Source organism: Lagopus leucura, unplaced genomic scaffold (assembly GCF_019238085.1).
Source record: "Lagopus leucura isolate 7727_CA_CO unplaced genomic scaffold, USGS_WTPT01 Super-Scaffold_100015, whole genome shotgun sequence".
NCBI lineage: Eukaryota > Metazoa > Chordata > Aves > Galliformes > Phasianidae > Lagopus > Lagopus leucura.
In genome coordinates this window covers 1,266,159-1,284,304 of record NW_024962269.1, presented here as the reverse complement: position 1 = coordinate 1,284,304, position 18,146 = coordinate 1,266,159, and the positions used below count along the sequence as shown (strand labels likewise).

Sequence of the window (18,146 nt, the reverse complement as noted above, 5' to 3'; positions counted from 1 at the left end):
TTACTGTCGAATGTCCACAGAACAGAACTAAAAATTACCAACCCTAACCCTCAGCAGACAGGGACAGTATGCTGGAGAAGTAAAGAGCTCTGATTTCTTTTCTCCTTTATATTTAACTGGCTAGTTGAATAAAAAGGTGCAAGAGTCATCAATTGCACTTATGCTCCCCTTAACTGTTCATCAGCCAACACTACTCCACAGCTAAGAACAATAATGTATTTGACATACTACAATAAGATGGCTGACCTCTACTTGATGAACTACTGGAAGGCAGATTGCTCAGTGTCAAATTAAGCAAACAGACTCACATTCCTAGCTTCTTTCTCTGCTGGTATTATACAGACATAAAAGGGTTCCATAAAGCAATCTACCTATATATTGATGTGCTATACCGTATCTTCCAAAAAGATTTGCAGCCAAAAGGAATAGGAGTAAGTACTTCACTCTGATAGGAAATCAACTATACTTATGCAAGCCAAGTTAAAGAAAAAACACCATTACAAGATCATTACACTGATAATGTTAGAAGTAGTGAATTGATTTTAGTCCACCTCCAGAGAGAGATATATGGCACTGCTGCTTTAGATAAAGCAAAGGAATACCATTTTCTGGAATTTCTAAACATTCAAAATATTCAAAATTCATTGCCACTGTAACAAAAAGTAACTACAAAGCCTATACATACTGTATAAAACCCCAAATTTCTTAGAAGAGTCTTCATTAAGATTTCAGCTAAATGAGTATCTGGATGACTGCTCTGGACACTGTATGTTTGATCAGAGAGATTTCCATAGCTGATGCATAATGAGGAAGTTTCTGTGGTATCAGATGGCGAGCTGTAGCCAAGTAAAGAAGCTACATGGGTGTGATCTTGCAAGCTTGTCAAAATAATATCCAATTGCATTCTCTGGGGAAAAAAAAAAGAAAGAAAGAAGAGTTCAGAAACAGTAAACTTTCTGTTCATGACGTCAAAATGATGAAATAATAAAAAGGCATTAGAGTTACAACACTATTTTTGTGTCTTAAGGTAAAATTGTTAATCTGGAAGATTTTACCAACAAAATCCAAACGCATTTTTTTCCTGCATGTCTTCAATACTAGAGAATAGATCAAAACTTTGAATTAGATAACTACACCCAGTAAAAACCTGAGACTGACAGAGTGAAATAATACACCAGACCAACACATTCTTTACTTAGTTAGAATTATGCATGTCATACGGTCTTTTTTTTTTCTCTTTTTTATCTATTATTCTAATTCTAGGGACAAAAAGCATGACAAGTATAGATTAGACCAAAAGTGGTGGCAGATACAGAGTAATGACCTTTCATTTCAGTAGTGTTCCCTACTATCGCTGAAAAAAACCTCACAACATCCTGAAAAACCTAACCTGTTCTACTTCTTTGGGGCTTTTAGTTTGCACCAGTACAAATCAGAAATCTTCAGAAAATTAGAATCAGAAGATTCCTCTTCACAGTTTCAGTATCAGTGTTAATCAGTCTATTCCACAATAAAATAGATGTTATCTACAGAACTGAATAACAGGTACTCTTATTTTTTAACTTGAAACTACTGCAGAAGCTTCAGCTCCTACTGCCATAAAGAACAAGAACAGATGCTCCTTCTTTCCTTCCACTTGGAAGGTACTTGGCAAGTCTCCTGATCTGTGAAAATTCCTTGTCTTCACATTCATCAAAAGAGAAAAAGGGAAAAAGTTACAACCCACTAATCTTTGCAAAGTAGAATGAAATCCATGTAGGACAACCATTATATTTCCTAAAAAACAGTTAATTTTCTGTTTCCACGATCTAGAATCTCACTTGGCCAGGCTACAGAGTTAAAGTTGGGCTTTTCAATGCATTCCACCAATAATGTGCTAGCTTTATTGTTCAAAATCCCCTGCTGTTTCAGCAAATGAACATACAGTACTGCTTTCAAAATGCAGCATATTATTCCCTTGACCATACCTGTCCTTTTGACAAGCTTTCCCATCTATCAGGACCCTGGGGTAGAAGAGAGTGTAGCAATTCCATTCTTTCACGCAATGGAGGAAGCAGCATTGTTGCTCCTACTGAGAGAGTCTCAATTACGACCTAAAAGTCAAGCAGCAGAAAATACTTCTTGGATAGGGAAAAAACAATCAATGTGACTGCAGCTTTAAAAAAATTCACACAGTACATGACACACATAATACATCCAGAACATACACTTAATTTTATTTGACATGAGGTTTCTAATACAAAGTAGCAAATTCATCTTTTATTCCAGGATGTACGCAATACACTGAAGGTATTAAATTAGTCCAACACATTGTCAAATTTTAAGATCTTCATGCTTTGCCATTTTCTTAGAGTGCCATTGTAAGGGAAGATGATTTAGTTTAATCAATCTAAAGATTAACAATTTTCAGTTCTCCATAGTAAACTTTCTCTGAACATAAAATTAAAGTCCACTGCTACACAAGTTCATCTCCTTTTAAAAGCAGTATGAATAGGCAAATCTTTCTCATTGATAATAGTTTCAGTATCAATGAAACCTCGAGTGCTGCATTCAGTTTTGGTGCAATGAAGCCGTGAGGGGTCTGGAGCACAAGCCTTACAAGGAGCAGCTGAGGGAACTGAAATTATTTAGTCAGGAGGAGACTCAGAGGAGATGTTATTGCTCTCTACAACTCTCTGAAAGGAGGTAGTGGTAGGTGGGGGTTGGCCTCTTCTCCTGAATAACTAGTGACAGGACTAGACAGAATGGCTTCAAGTTGCATCAGGGAGATTCAGTTTAAACAATAGGAAAAAATTTATTCTCCAACAGAATGGTCAGGTGCTGGCACAGGCTGCCCAGGGAGGCAGTGGAGTCACCATTCCTGGAGGTGCTCAAGAAGCATTTAGATGCTGTGCACAGTTTAACTGGACATGGTTTAGTGGAGGAATATTGGTGGTAGGTGAACAGTTGGAATGGATGATCCTGGAGGTCTTTTCCAACCTTGGTGATTCCATGATTCTATGAAAATTGAACAGTTGGCTTCATATCTGAAATTCACAGTTCTCATGTATGTAAAACAATTTTCACAGCTCTATTCAGTGGTTTTCCACCTTGCTACGAGTTAAGTGCTCTGTTCTAACAATTCAGTTTCACACAGTATTTTTTAACCACAAATTCAAGCCAAGGATATAAGCTATTTCTTTACTGGGGCCACCAAAACAGTTAGTTACTTTTGTACACTACTAAACTACACAGCATCACTTCTTCAAAGCTGGCAAAAATTTACAGAGAAACTAGAGTCTGATTCTGTAATGACCAAGTATCTGTAATTACAATCAATTTCCACTATCTATATTCGTTCCTCATGTTAATTATCCCATAATCTGAAAGTTTAAGGCTTATTATTACAAGCAATAATAACTAAAACGTTAGCAGGAAAAAAAAAACAGCGAGCAGAAATTCTTAAGTAAACATTCTCCACTGCTTTTCAGATTATAATACAGTGATAGTGATTCATTTCCCAACTGTAATGAATAGAACTGTATTCATCAGAGTGTCATGTTTACACAGTTAGAGAAATTTCTAATAACACACTTAAAGAAAAAAATATAAAGTAAAAAGTAGATTTTTTTTTGTTTCTGTGAACAAAGTAATACTTACTTCTTGAATTTCATCAGGGACAGAGGAATCCATCAGTCTAAACAACAAATTCCGAAGAGGACCCGCCTGCCGGCCAAGAATACTGGTAGCTACACCTCCAGCCAGTGCAAGAGCAAGGTGATTTGACAGCAGCTTCAGGCACAATTTAAGGAAACTGTGATGCTCCCTGTAAGAAATACAGCAGTATTCATGTTTTCTGTTGTTAGCCTTATTCATCCTCACTGACTTGTGCACTAAGATTTGCACTGATTGTATTTTGCAGATCAGAAAGGTAAATAAATTATAACTAGAACTTCACATAAATTCATCTGAAAGCCCACTGCTTATCTGCCAAACAAACAAACAAACAAACAACAAAAGGCAACAACAGAATACAACAGTGTCTTGGCTCACAATGGTTCCAAGGGCATTCCACTTAGAAAGGAATCACTAGAACTGAAAGGCAAAATCTTTCCAAAATACATGTACAGACCAACAGACAGACAAATATATTCCTCACATAAAGAAAGAACAGAAACTGTTCAGGAACTAATAAATGTAATCTCTCTTTACATTTAGAAATGAAACAATCAGATTAAAAACAGAAAGTCAGGATATTAATTTCTAATCATCCTTCTTGAAAACTTTTGAATTTTCTTATTTTGTGGAAAGGAGAAAGATTTCTTATGAATCTTTGATACTTGCAGTGCTGTTTGCAGGTGTCTGTGAGGAAGCATTCATGCTTTTGTATTTTAGAGTACTGCAACTAAAACATCACTTCTTGTGTAAAAGCTTCAAATCGGGAAAGCTGTAACAATGACTACTGATGATTTGTAAAGAGATTGTTTTAGTCAACATGGTACTACCAAGATGGGCTTAGTTTGTTACACCTAGTTTGTCTCACTTTCCAGAAGAGAGGAATTTGTGGAAATCCAAAAGCAAGAACGCATTTCTTGTGTATTTGTTTCAAACCTTCCAAAGCGACACCGCCTTGCTACTAAGATCACGTTTGTGACAAGCAGCTTCCAGTTTCAAAACCTGAATATCTATCAAACCCATGTTGTGGTGATGATGAAACATCTCAAACTGCCCAATAATAACCGCTGTCTGCATAACTGAAGCAAACTGCTGAAACTGACAAATTTGTTCCTGAAAAAAAATGGAACCAACCTTCAGCATTTTGTTCATTCAGATGGAAAACAATAACATTTCTCTAAATAACACTACCAAGAAGCCACACGTGACCTTTAAAAAGGTCTTTTAAACATTCTGCATGACTCCTACGTCTCTTGAGGTACCTCGAGCTCCAAGTAGGAAGAAACAGCCCAACCTCACATACTAAAAATGCTTGCAGAAAAATATTCTAATACTTCTGATTAAAAAGCTACAAAAGCTTATAATGTGCAAGTGTTATATATACCTTGATGAAGGAAAAGGAAGAGGGGGAATTTCACTGTTAATTTTGTCACAATAGTGTTCAAGAAAAGAACGAAGATGTGAAAAGGTACTTTCTTCAAGGTCTACGCAGTAGGGTCTGTGCCATGCCACAACTTGCCTGAAATCAAACATCAAAATAATTAGTAAAAATCTTCCAATATTCCAATTTAAGCAGATTGAAGTGAGTGCCTGATCTTAATGACTTCGGTTCTTTTCTTAAAATAAACCAACATGAGCAACTTCTTGATTCTAGCAGGTAACATATGTTCTTTTTTTTCTGTAGACATTTAAAAAAAATCAAACATTTTTCATTTGTAAACATAAACATTTACAGCATCATGAGCATAAAACCATCAAATTAGTGCAAAAGCTGATACATTCTCACAAAACTGCTTTAGTACGAACTCTAGATTATGAAGAGGTTTTAATGAAATACAGAGAGAATTCAAACAAGTTAGTAGCTCCACTTGGTACTATTTGAGGCTCACTATTTTCCTCAACTGACTTTTCAACAACAGTTCCCATTAAAACAGGACATCTTGAAACTCTGGATTATCTTCCAAATACTAAAAGAGTTTTTCTATTCCTCTCTGTTAGTCCGTATATAAGTCTGAGGTTTATCAGTTCACTGTAATCACTTGATCAGGCCTTTGCAGTAAAGTATTATTTCAGGTACTGCACATTAATTACTAAACCATTTATTCAGGCACCTCTTTTCAGTTCATCTTGACATGTAACCACTTAGGAAGTTACTATGAAGGTTAAATTTATGTCTAATGATTTATATGAATTTATGTATTTCCCAAACTCTTACTCTTTGTTGCCTTGTTAGCTGAAAGAAACTACATAAAGCACAGAACATGCAGTCAGAAGCACAAAACAAAGAAATACTGAATCCTCACTGCCTAACTTGATGGTTTTCAGTAAACAGGTCTTATTTTTGTCTAATAGCAGATAACAAAATTTAAATGTACTAATATCCATATTATTGGTGCTGCTAAGCTATTACTTTTGTACTACAACAGTTTGGAAAGAACAAAAGGAAAGAGAAGGATAGAATTTGAAGAGATTCTTCAGTCCAAAATATTACAAGCAGAACACTTTAAATGCATTAGTGCCCTCAGGAAAATATTAAATGCATCCCAAAGGGTATTATATTTTTAAATAAATATATATCTGTCCTCAAGTATCACCATTACCTGTCTCTTGGAAGAGCTGTCCAGGCAAGACTATGAGAGGTTCCTGCTGAAATTTGTTGAATTGAAACTCCATCTAACCCACTGACTTTCTTCGGTTTGGTAATGGGACCAGTAGAGTTTCCCTGACCACACTGTCCCATTGAATTGTTACCCCAAGCATAAACTTCATTATCTGCAATTGCAAATAGAGCAGAAAACAGAATCTGAGATACAACTGCTTCTGATCAAAAGGGAAGATTACATATCTTCATGCTTAATTTATTTTACCATGAGAAAGTGCCAAACAGTGACTGTCACCAATTGAAATATCAACTATTCTTGTAGCAGCCAGTTCCTCAATAAGTTTGGGTCTGAGAGCAGTCGCCTCAGAAGAGCCACAGCCAAGGCATGCACCACAGCCCCATGCATAAACCTAGAGCAAACAAACCACAAAATATCAGTGTCAAATCTGCATTATTGGCCATCATCAGCAATGTACTGGATAACCACTTCCACAATGACTGAAATCATGTTTTCAAAAGAACCATGCAGAGTACTTTCATCGCTTACATACATTTAATGTAATCTACATTTATTGTCTCCAATCAGATTTCTGGCTAGAGAGCAGATCAGCTGGGAAGGCTGTCGCAAGAGGAGAAACTACCACAATAAACTTGAGCATTCTTGATCCATACTTCAAAAACACATTCTCTTTGAATCATGGTGAAGTGGGAGTTCAGCTAGGTTAGAAGTGTAGAAAGGTTTACTGTATTACATGCATATACATTATACCACTGCAGGACCCCATTTACTACCTAACATTTATTTCCAGACTCTCTTGTAATTTTATGGATTAGAAATGAAACAGTTAACGTGTATTTTTAAATACACATTTTAAGATACTATTACATTATTTCATTACCTCAGGTGGTTAATGCATTAAAAATTAAAATCATTTCACTGCTTTTTGTTTCCTGAATCTCACTTGGTCTTGTACCAGTTACATTTCTTGATCTAAAATAATTACTTGCTGTGGCTAACAAAGACTCTTGGAATGTGTACTTTTGCTTGACTCTGCAGAACATTCTGAATAACTCTAGCCTCTTAGAATCTCAGTACTTTTAGCCAGACTCACATCAGGAGCTGTACAGCCGTACACCAGCATTCGTGAACTAGCTGTATGTTTTCTAAACAGCCAAAATAACAAATGCTGAAATAAACCCAATCTGTCTTGTGAAATACCAAGTGCCATTGTTTGAGTGAAATCTATTTGCACCAACCTGTCCTGTTGATGTTAAGGCAAGTGAAGACTGGCTCCCAGCACAAACTTTTCGAATAAACATTCCTTGCAAGGCTTCTATAACTTTAGGTTTATATACTCTATTTGTATCACCGTGACCAAGTTTGCCTAAAAAAAGGAAAAATTACAGGTGGAAAATATTTTCAATATATAAATGGTGACAACTGGAAGTACCAAAAAAAAATTACTTTCAGATTTCCAAAACGTCAGGGTACATTTTTAAAATTAACACATATAACAGTTTTCATAAAATGTGTTCTCTTTCAAATACAATAATGGCAGACTTTAGGAAATAAGTATTTATTATGGTGTACTTATACCTACCATTATCTCCTCCTCCAAATGACCATACTGTTCTGCCATCTTTGGACAGAGCTATCGTGTGTGAACTGCCACAGGAAACCTCTCCTACATTGCTAATATCTTTCACTAAAGTCGGAATGTTGCGGCTGTTGCTGTCACCGTGACCTGAAGAAAGCAGAAAAAATCACTTTCTTTTTGTGAAAATTCCTATTCTGGTCTGTAATCCCAGCAAAGTTTTGCAAAAGCCATGTAAACTGTAGTCATCACAGAAGACAATTTTTGCCCACTTTTTGGAAAGAGATCTGCAGTTAGGTTAACAAACATTTCACTTTTATAATACCGTTTTTATAATACCTTTTCACTTTTATAATACCACTAATAACAGAACTACTTTCTACCTACTTTGAAAAAATAAAAAGAATTACTAGTATAACTGCCTAGTTATACTAGAATATACTAGTATATTCTATACTAGAATAACTAGTGTAACATTAGTGATTGGGTAGTTATACTTCCTAACACTGGCAGCAAGTGGCCTGAACAGAATAAGGAATCTAAAATGATGGCAGATTCTTTCTTCTGCATATACACTGCACAAATGAAATCAGTGGATAGCCTTAGATCATCTTTTCTGCAAAAGCCTAATATACTACAGCACCACCTACTTTAAGAGATACTGCATGGTATCCCTAAGAGATAGAATGTGAACAGGTTTCTATGACTTTACTGAATGGTACTTCTTAGCTGTGCACTGGAACCCATCACTGCATAATTCAAACTACATTAAGAATGTAAAAAAGCACATTAAGCTAAAACTCAGTGAGACTTTTTCCCCTCTAACCTAATGTCCTTTTCCTAAAAGCAGGGAAAGGCTCAGAACTTCTTCTGTTTCCCCTGAAAATCTGTGACAGACTACACTGTAAAACAACATCCCCTCCATCTTTTGTCCCCAACACAGCTACTTGCTTTTACCTCTCCAATAGGAGATCATGACATTCAAACCAAAGAGAACAGAAAGGATCTAAAACTCCCCTTGAAAGCAATTTTCTGAGCAAAATCATCTGGTTTAAAACAACCTGTTTGAGAAGGGTGGTTTCATACCAGCCATGCAAGCTGCATAGCAAAGATAATGAAATAGACAAAAGCGAACTTGAAAAAAAATAAATTAGAGATATTAAGAAGTTAAATTTAACTGAAATGATAAAGTTAAGTGTATTAAGATAAAATGACAAAGTCATTTCATTAAACAGAATGTCAGTTTTCCTTATTGGCATCACATTATAATTGAAGACTTGATATCTTCTACCAGTTATTCAACACTGTCCAAAAAACCATTCTACTATCACTAGGCTACGTCCATCTAGAATTCTGGTTTATTTTACATGTCTACTCTACACACTTAAGGGGCAACAACTGTGATGTACAGTCTTATAAATGAAAGGCAACTTTTCCTGGAAAAAGAATAACAGAAGACTTATGAAATTATCTGCGTTGATTTTTGCCTATGTACACACACGCTCACATGTCTATTTACAAGTGTATTTAGATGGGATAATAAGAAAAAAGGGGAAACACACGTATAGTATCATTACTAGATGCAGGAATTCTCCCAAAAGCACTTCATGGTATTTTAGAATTACCTAATCTCCCAAAGTCTCCTTCTCCCCATGTATACAGCTCTCCATCTTCTGTAACAGCAGCACTATGTCTGTATCCAGCTGACACACATACAACAACCTACGTTATGTACAAAAAAAAATGTTTTCATACAATTTGTATAAGAATTTTGAAAGCTTAAGCAAGTCTATTCTAGGAAGGAATAAGTGTACCTCTGCCTCTTCACTTATGTAGAGCAAGTACACATTTAAATTTATCTTCACTAGCTTTATCACTTAGCACTTTATAAGCAGAAAACAATACAGACAAGATTGTCTATAAAGTAGTCATGACTTATTTTTCAAGCAAATTTAACATAACCACAACAGCAGCAGAGAGAAGCAAAAGCAGATGTTAAAAACATTGGCCAAAACATGGACAGAAAGGCAAATGAAGGCCTTGCAGGACAACACAACTGAAACCACTAAAAATTTGCATATGAGATTGTCATGATGCTACAGCTACCAAAAACTGTTCTTCTGGAATGTCGCTGCAGTTCAGCACAAACACGCACACAAGATTTAAGAATGTGAGAAAGTTTTCAACAGTGGCACTGTTGGTAATCACGTGCACAAAGGCAATCAACACATTTCAGTGCTTTGCTGAAACAGATACGACTTCAAAGAAAACTTAAATAAAACACAGAATCCTAAGATCTTACATATTTCAAATATTACACGATATCTTAACCGAGCAGACCAAAAAGAGGCGTGCTTCTATCAAAGTCATACCTTTCCTTGCAGTGGGCCTTGAATAAGTTTGGGATATTTCTGAGTTGAACTGTTTCCGTGTCCCAGTTTTCCATAGTCACCATCACCCCAGCTGAAGACTTCCCCTTCCGTTGTGAACGCTAGAGTGTGCCCATCAGATCCTTTTGAAGATGACACTTTTTTAATGGATCTATGAGGCTCAAAAGTCAGTTTTTTCAAAGTGGACTGGTTATTGGAATCACCCAGCCCTAGTCTCCCATAGCTGCCTTTACCACAGGCTCTGACAGAGCCATCCGTAGAAATTACAAAAGTGCAATACTGTCCAGCTTCAATCTATAAACAGAAAGGATAAAACAGCATTCAGATAAAATAAACCATTCATCTGTAGGTCAAAAAGTATGTATTCTCAAACAGGATGTCATTTTTCTTTCTATATCTCTTTCCTGTAGAGCAACGTAAAAAAAACAAGAAGAATTTGTGGAGTTCAGCAAGCAATAAAATCAAAATAACTGAAAATATTTTATAAGGAAATCCTTTTCTTTACGTAAAGGATGTAAAATAGTCATTAAGTCATCTTGTTTAATTGCATCTCTTTTACAGACTATAGAACTCAGGCTGCTTTCAGATCTTTCGAAGTCATGAATGGTATTTGACAGTTTTGAAGGTATATTTTCTTAAGATTAAAAAGACAAAAGTAAGTCATTTCCCTTCTGTGTATCAGTGTTCTGTTTAAGCAGCTTTTTTAAATGCACAAGTTTGCTTTATGATGCCTGGTCCTGCATTTAACTGGCATAAAACTGTGCAAGTAAAGTCCATGAAAACAATTTCAGAAAACATACCTAAATTGTCTAGAGATCCCCCAAAATGCTTTTACTTAAGTCAACACTGCTAAGTCAACAAAGCAACAGAAAAGCAAACTATCCTGTGTCACGCATCACTAGAAGTGCTAAGCTGCAACTGCAGAATCTGTTACTGAGAGCAGAAAGAGCATACTGCATATTGATTTTCAGAAAGCTAATTAAGGCTTCTGTGCCAGCAGCTAGCCCTGTTTGGACTTTTAAACTAGACACACTTGATGTGAAAAACACCAGTTGAAAAGACAATTGAGTATTTAAGGTATCTTTTAAACAATGAGAAAAAAAAAAAAAACCTACAGGCAAGCAAATTCCTCTCTACAAATGCATTTCATTGGAAGCTAGATAATTCAGTCACTCTTGTTACGTGGTATCAATCCATTTGTAACATTAAAAAAAAAAATCCTTTTTCCAGGCAACAATAAAAGTAGTGAAATACCTTCAGTAAAGTGAGATGTGTAATTCGTTCTGAGAATCATTCCCTCATTCCAACCATCAGCACACTTGGCAATAAAGCAGTGTTTTCCAGTTTTGTACTACAACTATGAAGCTGCTGAGCTTCATTATATACATTATATAATGCTATAGATATCACCCACCGTCTGTGCATCGGAAAAACTTGGAGCAAGCTTGGGTTGCAGTATTTTCTCCTGAGTTCCTTCCACCAGTTGATGGCTGCTGTTGCTACCCCAAACGTAAACTTCACAGGTTTCAGAAACAATGGGAGCATCACCCGTTTGAATGCTGTCAGGGCTGGCACATGTTCTTGAATAGTCTGATGCCATGCGACAAACCTATTCAAAAGAGATCTATTACACAGCAGTATTTTCATTTATTTTCCTACAGCAGTAATGACTGATGCAAGTTAAATTCCCTCTCACTATGGCACTGCCTAAAACACAAGTTATCACCATACGTTGTTAATGCGTTCAAATAACTTTGTTTCTCTGCATTCTTGCTTTTCACCCTTTCCTTGCCCACCTTTTCCATTCCAGGATAACTCAGCAGATTCTGTGCCATACACATGCACACAACAGCCAGATGTAATGTATAATTTCCTTAAATTCAAGCTTCATTTCATGACATACCTCTTCAAATAAACATAGAGCTGCCTCGTAAAGAGAACATAAGCCATCAGATGTTCTAGTTGGCTCTCTCCATTGACTTCGATCAGCAGATGATCCCTGCAATTTTTAAACATTACTGTGAGAAAAATATTTCCATAGAGCAACGGTGCAACTATACAAAATACAGCAGTGATTTGTTCTTAGAGTACCTATGTTATCTGCATGCATTCCAGGGAAACAAAAATATGCCAACATTAGCTAAACATTCTTATTTTTGCTGTTTTTGCAAAAATATCTGGGTTTACAGTTAATTTATCCTGATACCAATTTGTTCTAAAACACATTTCATTCGTGTTTGTCTAGTTAAATCATAAATTACTAATCATTACTACTCTTCTTTTTACATTTTGGTCTATAACTTTATATCCAGTGAAAAAAGAACCACACAAAAACAACAGCTGAAGTTGTTCATCGGGACATTTAATCCAATGTAGATCCTGCTACCATCCATTAGGCTGGGAAAATACTGAACTGAATAAATAATTTGATCTGGCAGCTCGCTCCCTTCTTTCCATCACACAGAAGGCACACAGGCCATACGTAGGCATAGGCACACAGCATGCAATGAGTTTGTGATCTGCACACAAGACTCCTTCGCTGCTGCTGTACAGATGCTAAATGTCTTTCTTCAGTCAAAAGAATGTCACTTCAGTCAAAAGAATGAAACCTACCTAACACAGCAGAAAATCTACTTTCTTTAGAACGTTAGTGATAACAGACCTTGTGGAAGGAGATAAGGAGATAATCTGCTACTGGCTAACGTGAGAAGAAAATAGATTATATTTAATTTTAATGGGAGTAAGTACTTTAAGGAATTGGTCCAATCTAGAATTTCACAGAAGTCTTTCATTAAAATATTCAGCAGTAGTAAAACTACAAATAGCTCCACTCCTTCTCACAAATCTGAACATAAAGTGAAACAAAAAAGTATTATTTCTAACTTGCATTACTGTGTGCCCAGAATTTTTTTGTATTGCTTTCCAATTGGATTTCAATAATCTGTGCAAAGCACCTGATTTTATAACAACTTACGCATTCTCCATCATCAGCACTCTAAAAGTTGAATTTCCCACTTCTTTAAAATCTTAAATGTTTTAGATTAATGTTCATTACTAAGCACTACAAATCTGAGGGGAGAGAAGGAAATCACTGTTTTGGAGAAAAAGTCCTTCCTTGTTACAGTCTGAGCACACAAGGCAGAAGCATACTACAGCTTCTGACTGCATGTTAGGCAATAATGTCAAAGTTTTAAAAAGAACATTCGCTCAGGATCAGAAGTAATCATTCAAAAGACAAAGCTATCAGTGTGCCTTACTTACAAACAACTCAGTCCATTTTCTTAGGGCGTTGTTACTTTTTTTTTTTGCACATTAAAGCTAACAACTACCATACATAGTATTCAGTGCTGAGCAACTGTATTTAAAGTGAAGAATGCATCTACATTTGCTACATAGAAAACTCAAAGCTGGTATACCTACCAAAGATCGTCGCATCTGCATTAATATACTCATAAAGCAATCAAAGCTGATCATTCCTTCCGGACTTTGTAGCAACTTGGTTTTCTCCATGGTGTTCACTACAGCTGAAGCATTTAATGCCATTTCTATCCACTCAAGAAGGTATCGCAGGGAACCTCGCTGGGCAGCCAAGCCAAGAAGCAATTCAGAAGCTAATCTACGACCTAAAGTGTCTGCCCCAGAGTTTGGAATTGTTACTCCCTTAAGAAATGTCGTCACTTGCGATAAACAGTCCAGCCCCATTGGTGGAATCTTGCTTTCGTTTGCTAAAGATAAAGGTGGTAAAGAACTCACGACTTCTATTGCAGTATGGATAACATCATTGCAAAGACTGAGGCCAGGGCCCGATGCTGGCATCATCCAACTTTGTCTCAGCAGTGCAAACAACAAGCTTAACCCAGTCCGAACGCCCATTTCTATGAGCGCATCCGTACTCGACCTGGGACGTTCACTGACAGAATGCACGTCAGTTGATCCAGAACTGCTTTCCGGCGAATGCTGCTGTTGCTTCACCTTACCCTTATCATGATACTTATTAGAAAGTGCATAGAAGACTCGCTGCAATACAAGGAGACGTTTTCGAAGCGCTCCAGCAAACGGAGAGTCTGAGCATACCATCTTAGCCAGTGCCAGCTGGCTGCTAAGAAGGGCATCCAAATAGTGGTCCTGTTCATCGCTACTTAGAGATTCCCGCTCAAAATCTGGTAGCTGAGGTCCTTTGAGGCACAGAACCTGCTGAGGCAATGGCACTACTTCTTTATTGCTAACTAACTTAGCATATAAGATAGAAACTCCCTCCCTCGTTGCAATAGATTCACTGTCTTCTGTGATCCAAGAGCTGTTCAGATGTTCAAGCCATTTCAGCTTCACGGGTGGGACCATAGCTGCCATGTTGGTTTATTCTTTTGCCATTAGTCCTAAAGATGAAAAAAAAACAAGTAAGCAGATGCGCAATAGTATCTACTGAATTTACTATTCACAGTAGACCAAACTCTATCAGTTCTTCAGCAAAGCAAGCAGCAAAACTTTAATTCCCAATTTTATCAAAGTTCCACCATTTTACCCATATAAGTGTACACGAATCTGGCATTCAGATCCAATCCCAGTAGCATAAGGGTAGTATAAAAAGACATTTTGCAGATTAATTCTGACCTTCATTTTAAACAAGTACATGGACGTGCAACTGCCTTAGCATGCTGTAAGAACTGCAGAGTGTATGTACATAATCTGAATTGATATGCATAAAAGTTCACACAAAGTAAATTTAATTCTGCTACATTCAGTGAAAGTACACTTTAATACTACTTGAAAAAAAATGAATCTTCTCTTTTCAGATGGCAAAACTAAAGATAACAACTTCAAAAAAGTGCACAAGATCACTTCAAACTGTACACGAGTGAACAGAGTACCGCTGAAAAGCTTCATGTGACAATAAATAAGGCTACTAATTTAGGCCATTAACAAAACATTCAACCTTACAAAGCTTATTAACTCCTGCAGCCACAAGTCATTCTCTCTCCTTTCTTAAGGTAGGTATCTTAAAATCAATGTCAAAATATTGAATGGAAACCAGGGCAGGTGCACGTAAGTTACGTCAGGGTGGGCCACTGAGTAACTCCTATTCATTCCATGAATAAGATCTTCAGAGCCAAATATACATTACTATTCCAAATGAATTTACTCTATTGAATATTACGTATTCTCTTACATTAAAGCATTTCATCATCTATGACTTCAACAGTATTCAAAACTTTTACTACAGATTTTAACAAAGGAATCACTAACAGTATGCAGATAAAAGGAAAACTCAGAAGTGCACACTGCCTCACCAGGGCAGCTCAAGCTTGTTGCCAAACCAACTTGACAGCTTTTGTCATTCTTTCAAATCAAAGATATCAATGAATATAAGAGATTTTTTTTTTACTGGCAATTTTATGGGAAAGAAAGCAAAACAAATAATACACTCATGTGGCTCCAAACTCAATTAAAAATTTGAATGAAATTTCTACAAGATTTCTGGAAACCCTGTGGTTAAAATGCAATCCTCTGCTTCATGCCACAAAGCTTTTTTTAGCTAGCAGCAGTCGTTAAACCTCTGTTGTCTTTCATGTTGCCTGATCCCTTGAGTGACACAGGAGGAACTGAGTTCTACATTAATGGCCAAACTTTTGTTACAAAACCCATATGTGAAACTCAAATGCTTTGGTATCCACCCATTCACAAGCTTAACAATTAGTTAGAAGGGTCTGCATTTTTTTGTTCGCTGTTATAAAATTCATATCCTAAAATAAATGATCAAATAGAAAAAATACACTTCAGCAAATTACAGAACTTCAGACTTTACTGAAATTTCATCTGAGTTTATCAACCTTCAAACTAAACTTGGCAAAAACTCCCTTTGATCACATTGTGTTGGAAAAGCAGGTTATATTCTGAACACAGCCCTTCTCTGGGGAAGGCATGCCATAGGTGTTGGCACAGGCAGGAGGGCAGCTCAGTGTGCACATCACCTTGTAGCCTCCCAGTGCTCAGCCACAGTAAACAGCCCTGGTATCCAAAGTGAAAGTGTAAGCCCTTAAAACACATTGCTCATAAAGGCATATAGCATTCATTAGACAAACAACACTGTAATAAGCTACTCCTAAACATTAAGGTTGTGTAAATTTATTGAGAAACTGTATGATGTTGAACAAATAATGTGGAAAAGACAAAATTTGGTGGAAAAAAATCATCCAGTTAGCAACTAGTCATGTTTAGCAGACATCATTATCTTGAAACCTACAGCTCAATATTTTAATCAGTGAGTTGTTAAAATAACGACAATATGAAGTGCAAAGGCTCTTCTATCACTGCACACATGAGAGAGAAAAGCATGCCAATGAGAAGAAATAAGATTGCAAGCTTGGAATTTAATAGCAAGACATGAAAGCTTATATAATTATAAAATAAAAATTTCTTATGCAAGTAGAGAACCTACCACTGGGAGACCCAAAAACTGGAAGAATGAAGTGACTCACAAAGGGATTATGAGTCATGATAGAGATCAAATACACATCTGAGCAGAATTAATGAGCAATTCTAGAATGATTAGACAAGGTTCGGGTAAGGGAAACATTGTTACACAACTTTTAAAAATGCTAATTAATTGAAATTCATGGAAATCATTTCTCTCACTGAGATCTTGAATGCAATAAAGGCTGACACTGGAACACACCAAGATTATTCCTCTAGCCCACCTTTGCATAGAACCTAACTGAAGAGAAGAGCAGGATTCTGGTTTCTTAGCATAGCTAATTAAAAAGAAAAAAACAAACCTACAAAAACAAGGAGAAACCTGGTCTATAAATACGGCATAGGGAAGAAAGGAAGGGGAATGGCTAAGTATATTACAAAGGGAGACCACAGGCAAATGGGTTTGAAACAATCACAAATGAACTAAGTATGATGTTAACCAAACCCACACCCAAATGCCACTGGTACCAAGCACAAGCTGCTGCAGAGACCAGTGTTTGCACAGTGTGCAAGTGCTGCCCTATGGAAAACACACAAGGTTTGCATCACAGCAGCACTTACTACACCTAAGCTCTAACATGTTGAAATTTCAACAAAAAATAACATAATATTCTGAATTAAGGAGAGATTTGCGCTCTTTGGCAGCCTGAACCCTACTTGATACCTTATTTATAACTAGGTTTTAGGTGGATGGGGGAAAACCCTCTGCCATCTAGTGAGAGGATGTGCCTACTACAGCTGTAATGCTCCTAGTGCAATGCGTTACAGAGCAACTTAGCTATGCAAGGAGTTCCCTGAATCAACTCCGACATTTGCTTTGCATCACGTTTAGCAGCCAGTCTTCATTCTGAAATTCCAAAACGTGTTCACATAACTCAAAAGCGCAAATACTGCTCTTTTTCCTGAGTACTGAATTTTCTCTGAAAATGAAGGCTGAAGCTGGAATTTTAGCTATTGGTAGTAGTAACCTGCTGTCCTACTGCAACTTCCAAAAGACGCTGGTCCATCTTGAAAACAGTATTTGGTTCATCTTGGAAATAACAGGTGACAGATAGCCAGAGGTACTGACAGCAGAGAACTGACTTGATGCATTCTGAAAATGCTCTCTGAATATGAATGTAAGCTCTCTCTCTTGCAGCTGACATGGAAGTGCAGTAATTACATATCACTGTAGTTAGTAACAAGGGCTGGCACAGCTTATTGGTAGGGTTTATTTTCTCCAGCTCACACCCGGGGACTACACATGTAAGGTTTATATCTGCTTCTTAGTGCAGGCAAAAAGAAAACTTCTGTCTTTGAAAGACCATGTGAACAGGCACACAAATGCTCTACTACTGATGACTACATGAGCAGCTAACGGTGTGGGAGGCATCAATGCCACAGTGCAGGGCAGCATGCAGTACTACCAACCTCCTAAATAAGATGATGACAGCT

At 36.9% G+C, this 18,146-nt stretch overlaps 1 protein-coding gene across 8 annotated transcripts in view; it reads right to left on the bottom strand.

Annotated features, from left to right (window-relative positions):
* HERC1 (HECT and RLD domain containing E3 ubiquitin protein ligase family member 1) overlaps nt 1-18,146 on the bottom strand; it is a 93,892-nt gene that overhangs the window by 62,516 nt on the left and 13,230 nt on the right. For all 8 annotated transcript variants that reach the window (XM_042876219.1, XM_042876220.1, XM_042876225.1 and 5 more), the window contains exons 2-14: nt 13,662-14,617; nt 12,145-12,240; nt 11,656-11,850; nt 10,224-10,535; nt 9,477-9,573; nt 7,858-8,001; nt 7,514-7,641; nt 6,522-6,666; nt 6,255-6,426; nt 5,039-5,173; nt 3,640-3,805; nt 1,968-2,093; nt 686-907 (exon numbers count right to left, since the gene is read on the bottom strand). In XM_042876219.1, the coding sequence (XP_042732153.1) occupies nt 686-907; nt 1,968-2,093; nt 3,640-3,805; nt 5,039-5,173; nt 6,255-6,426; nt 6,522-6,666; nt 7,514-7,641; nt 7,858-8,001; nt 9,477-9,573; nt 10,224-10,535; nt 11,656-11,850; nt 12,145-12,240; nt 13,662-14,591 (2,868 nt within the window). In that variant the 5' untranslated portion in view covers nt 14,592-14,617. The remainder of the gene's footprint in view (nt 1-685; nt 908-1,967; nt 2,094-3,639; nt 3,806-5,038; nt 5,174-6,254; nt 6,427-6,521; nt 6,667-7,513; nt 7,642-7,857; nt 8,002-9,476; nt 9,574-10,223; nt 10,536-11,655; nt 11,851-12,144; nt 12,241-13,661; nt 14,618-18,146) is intronic.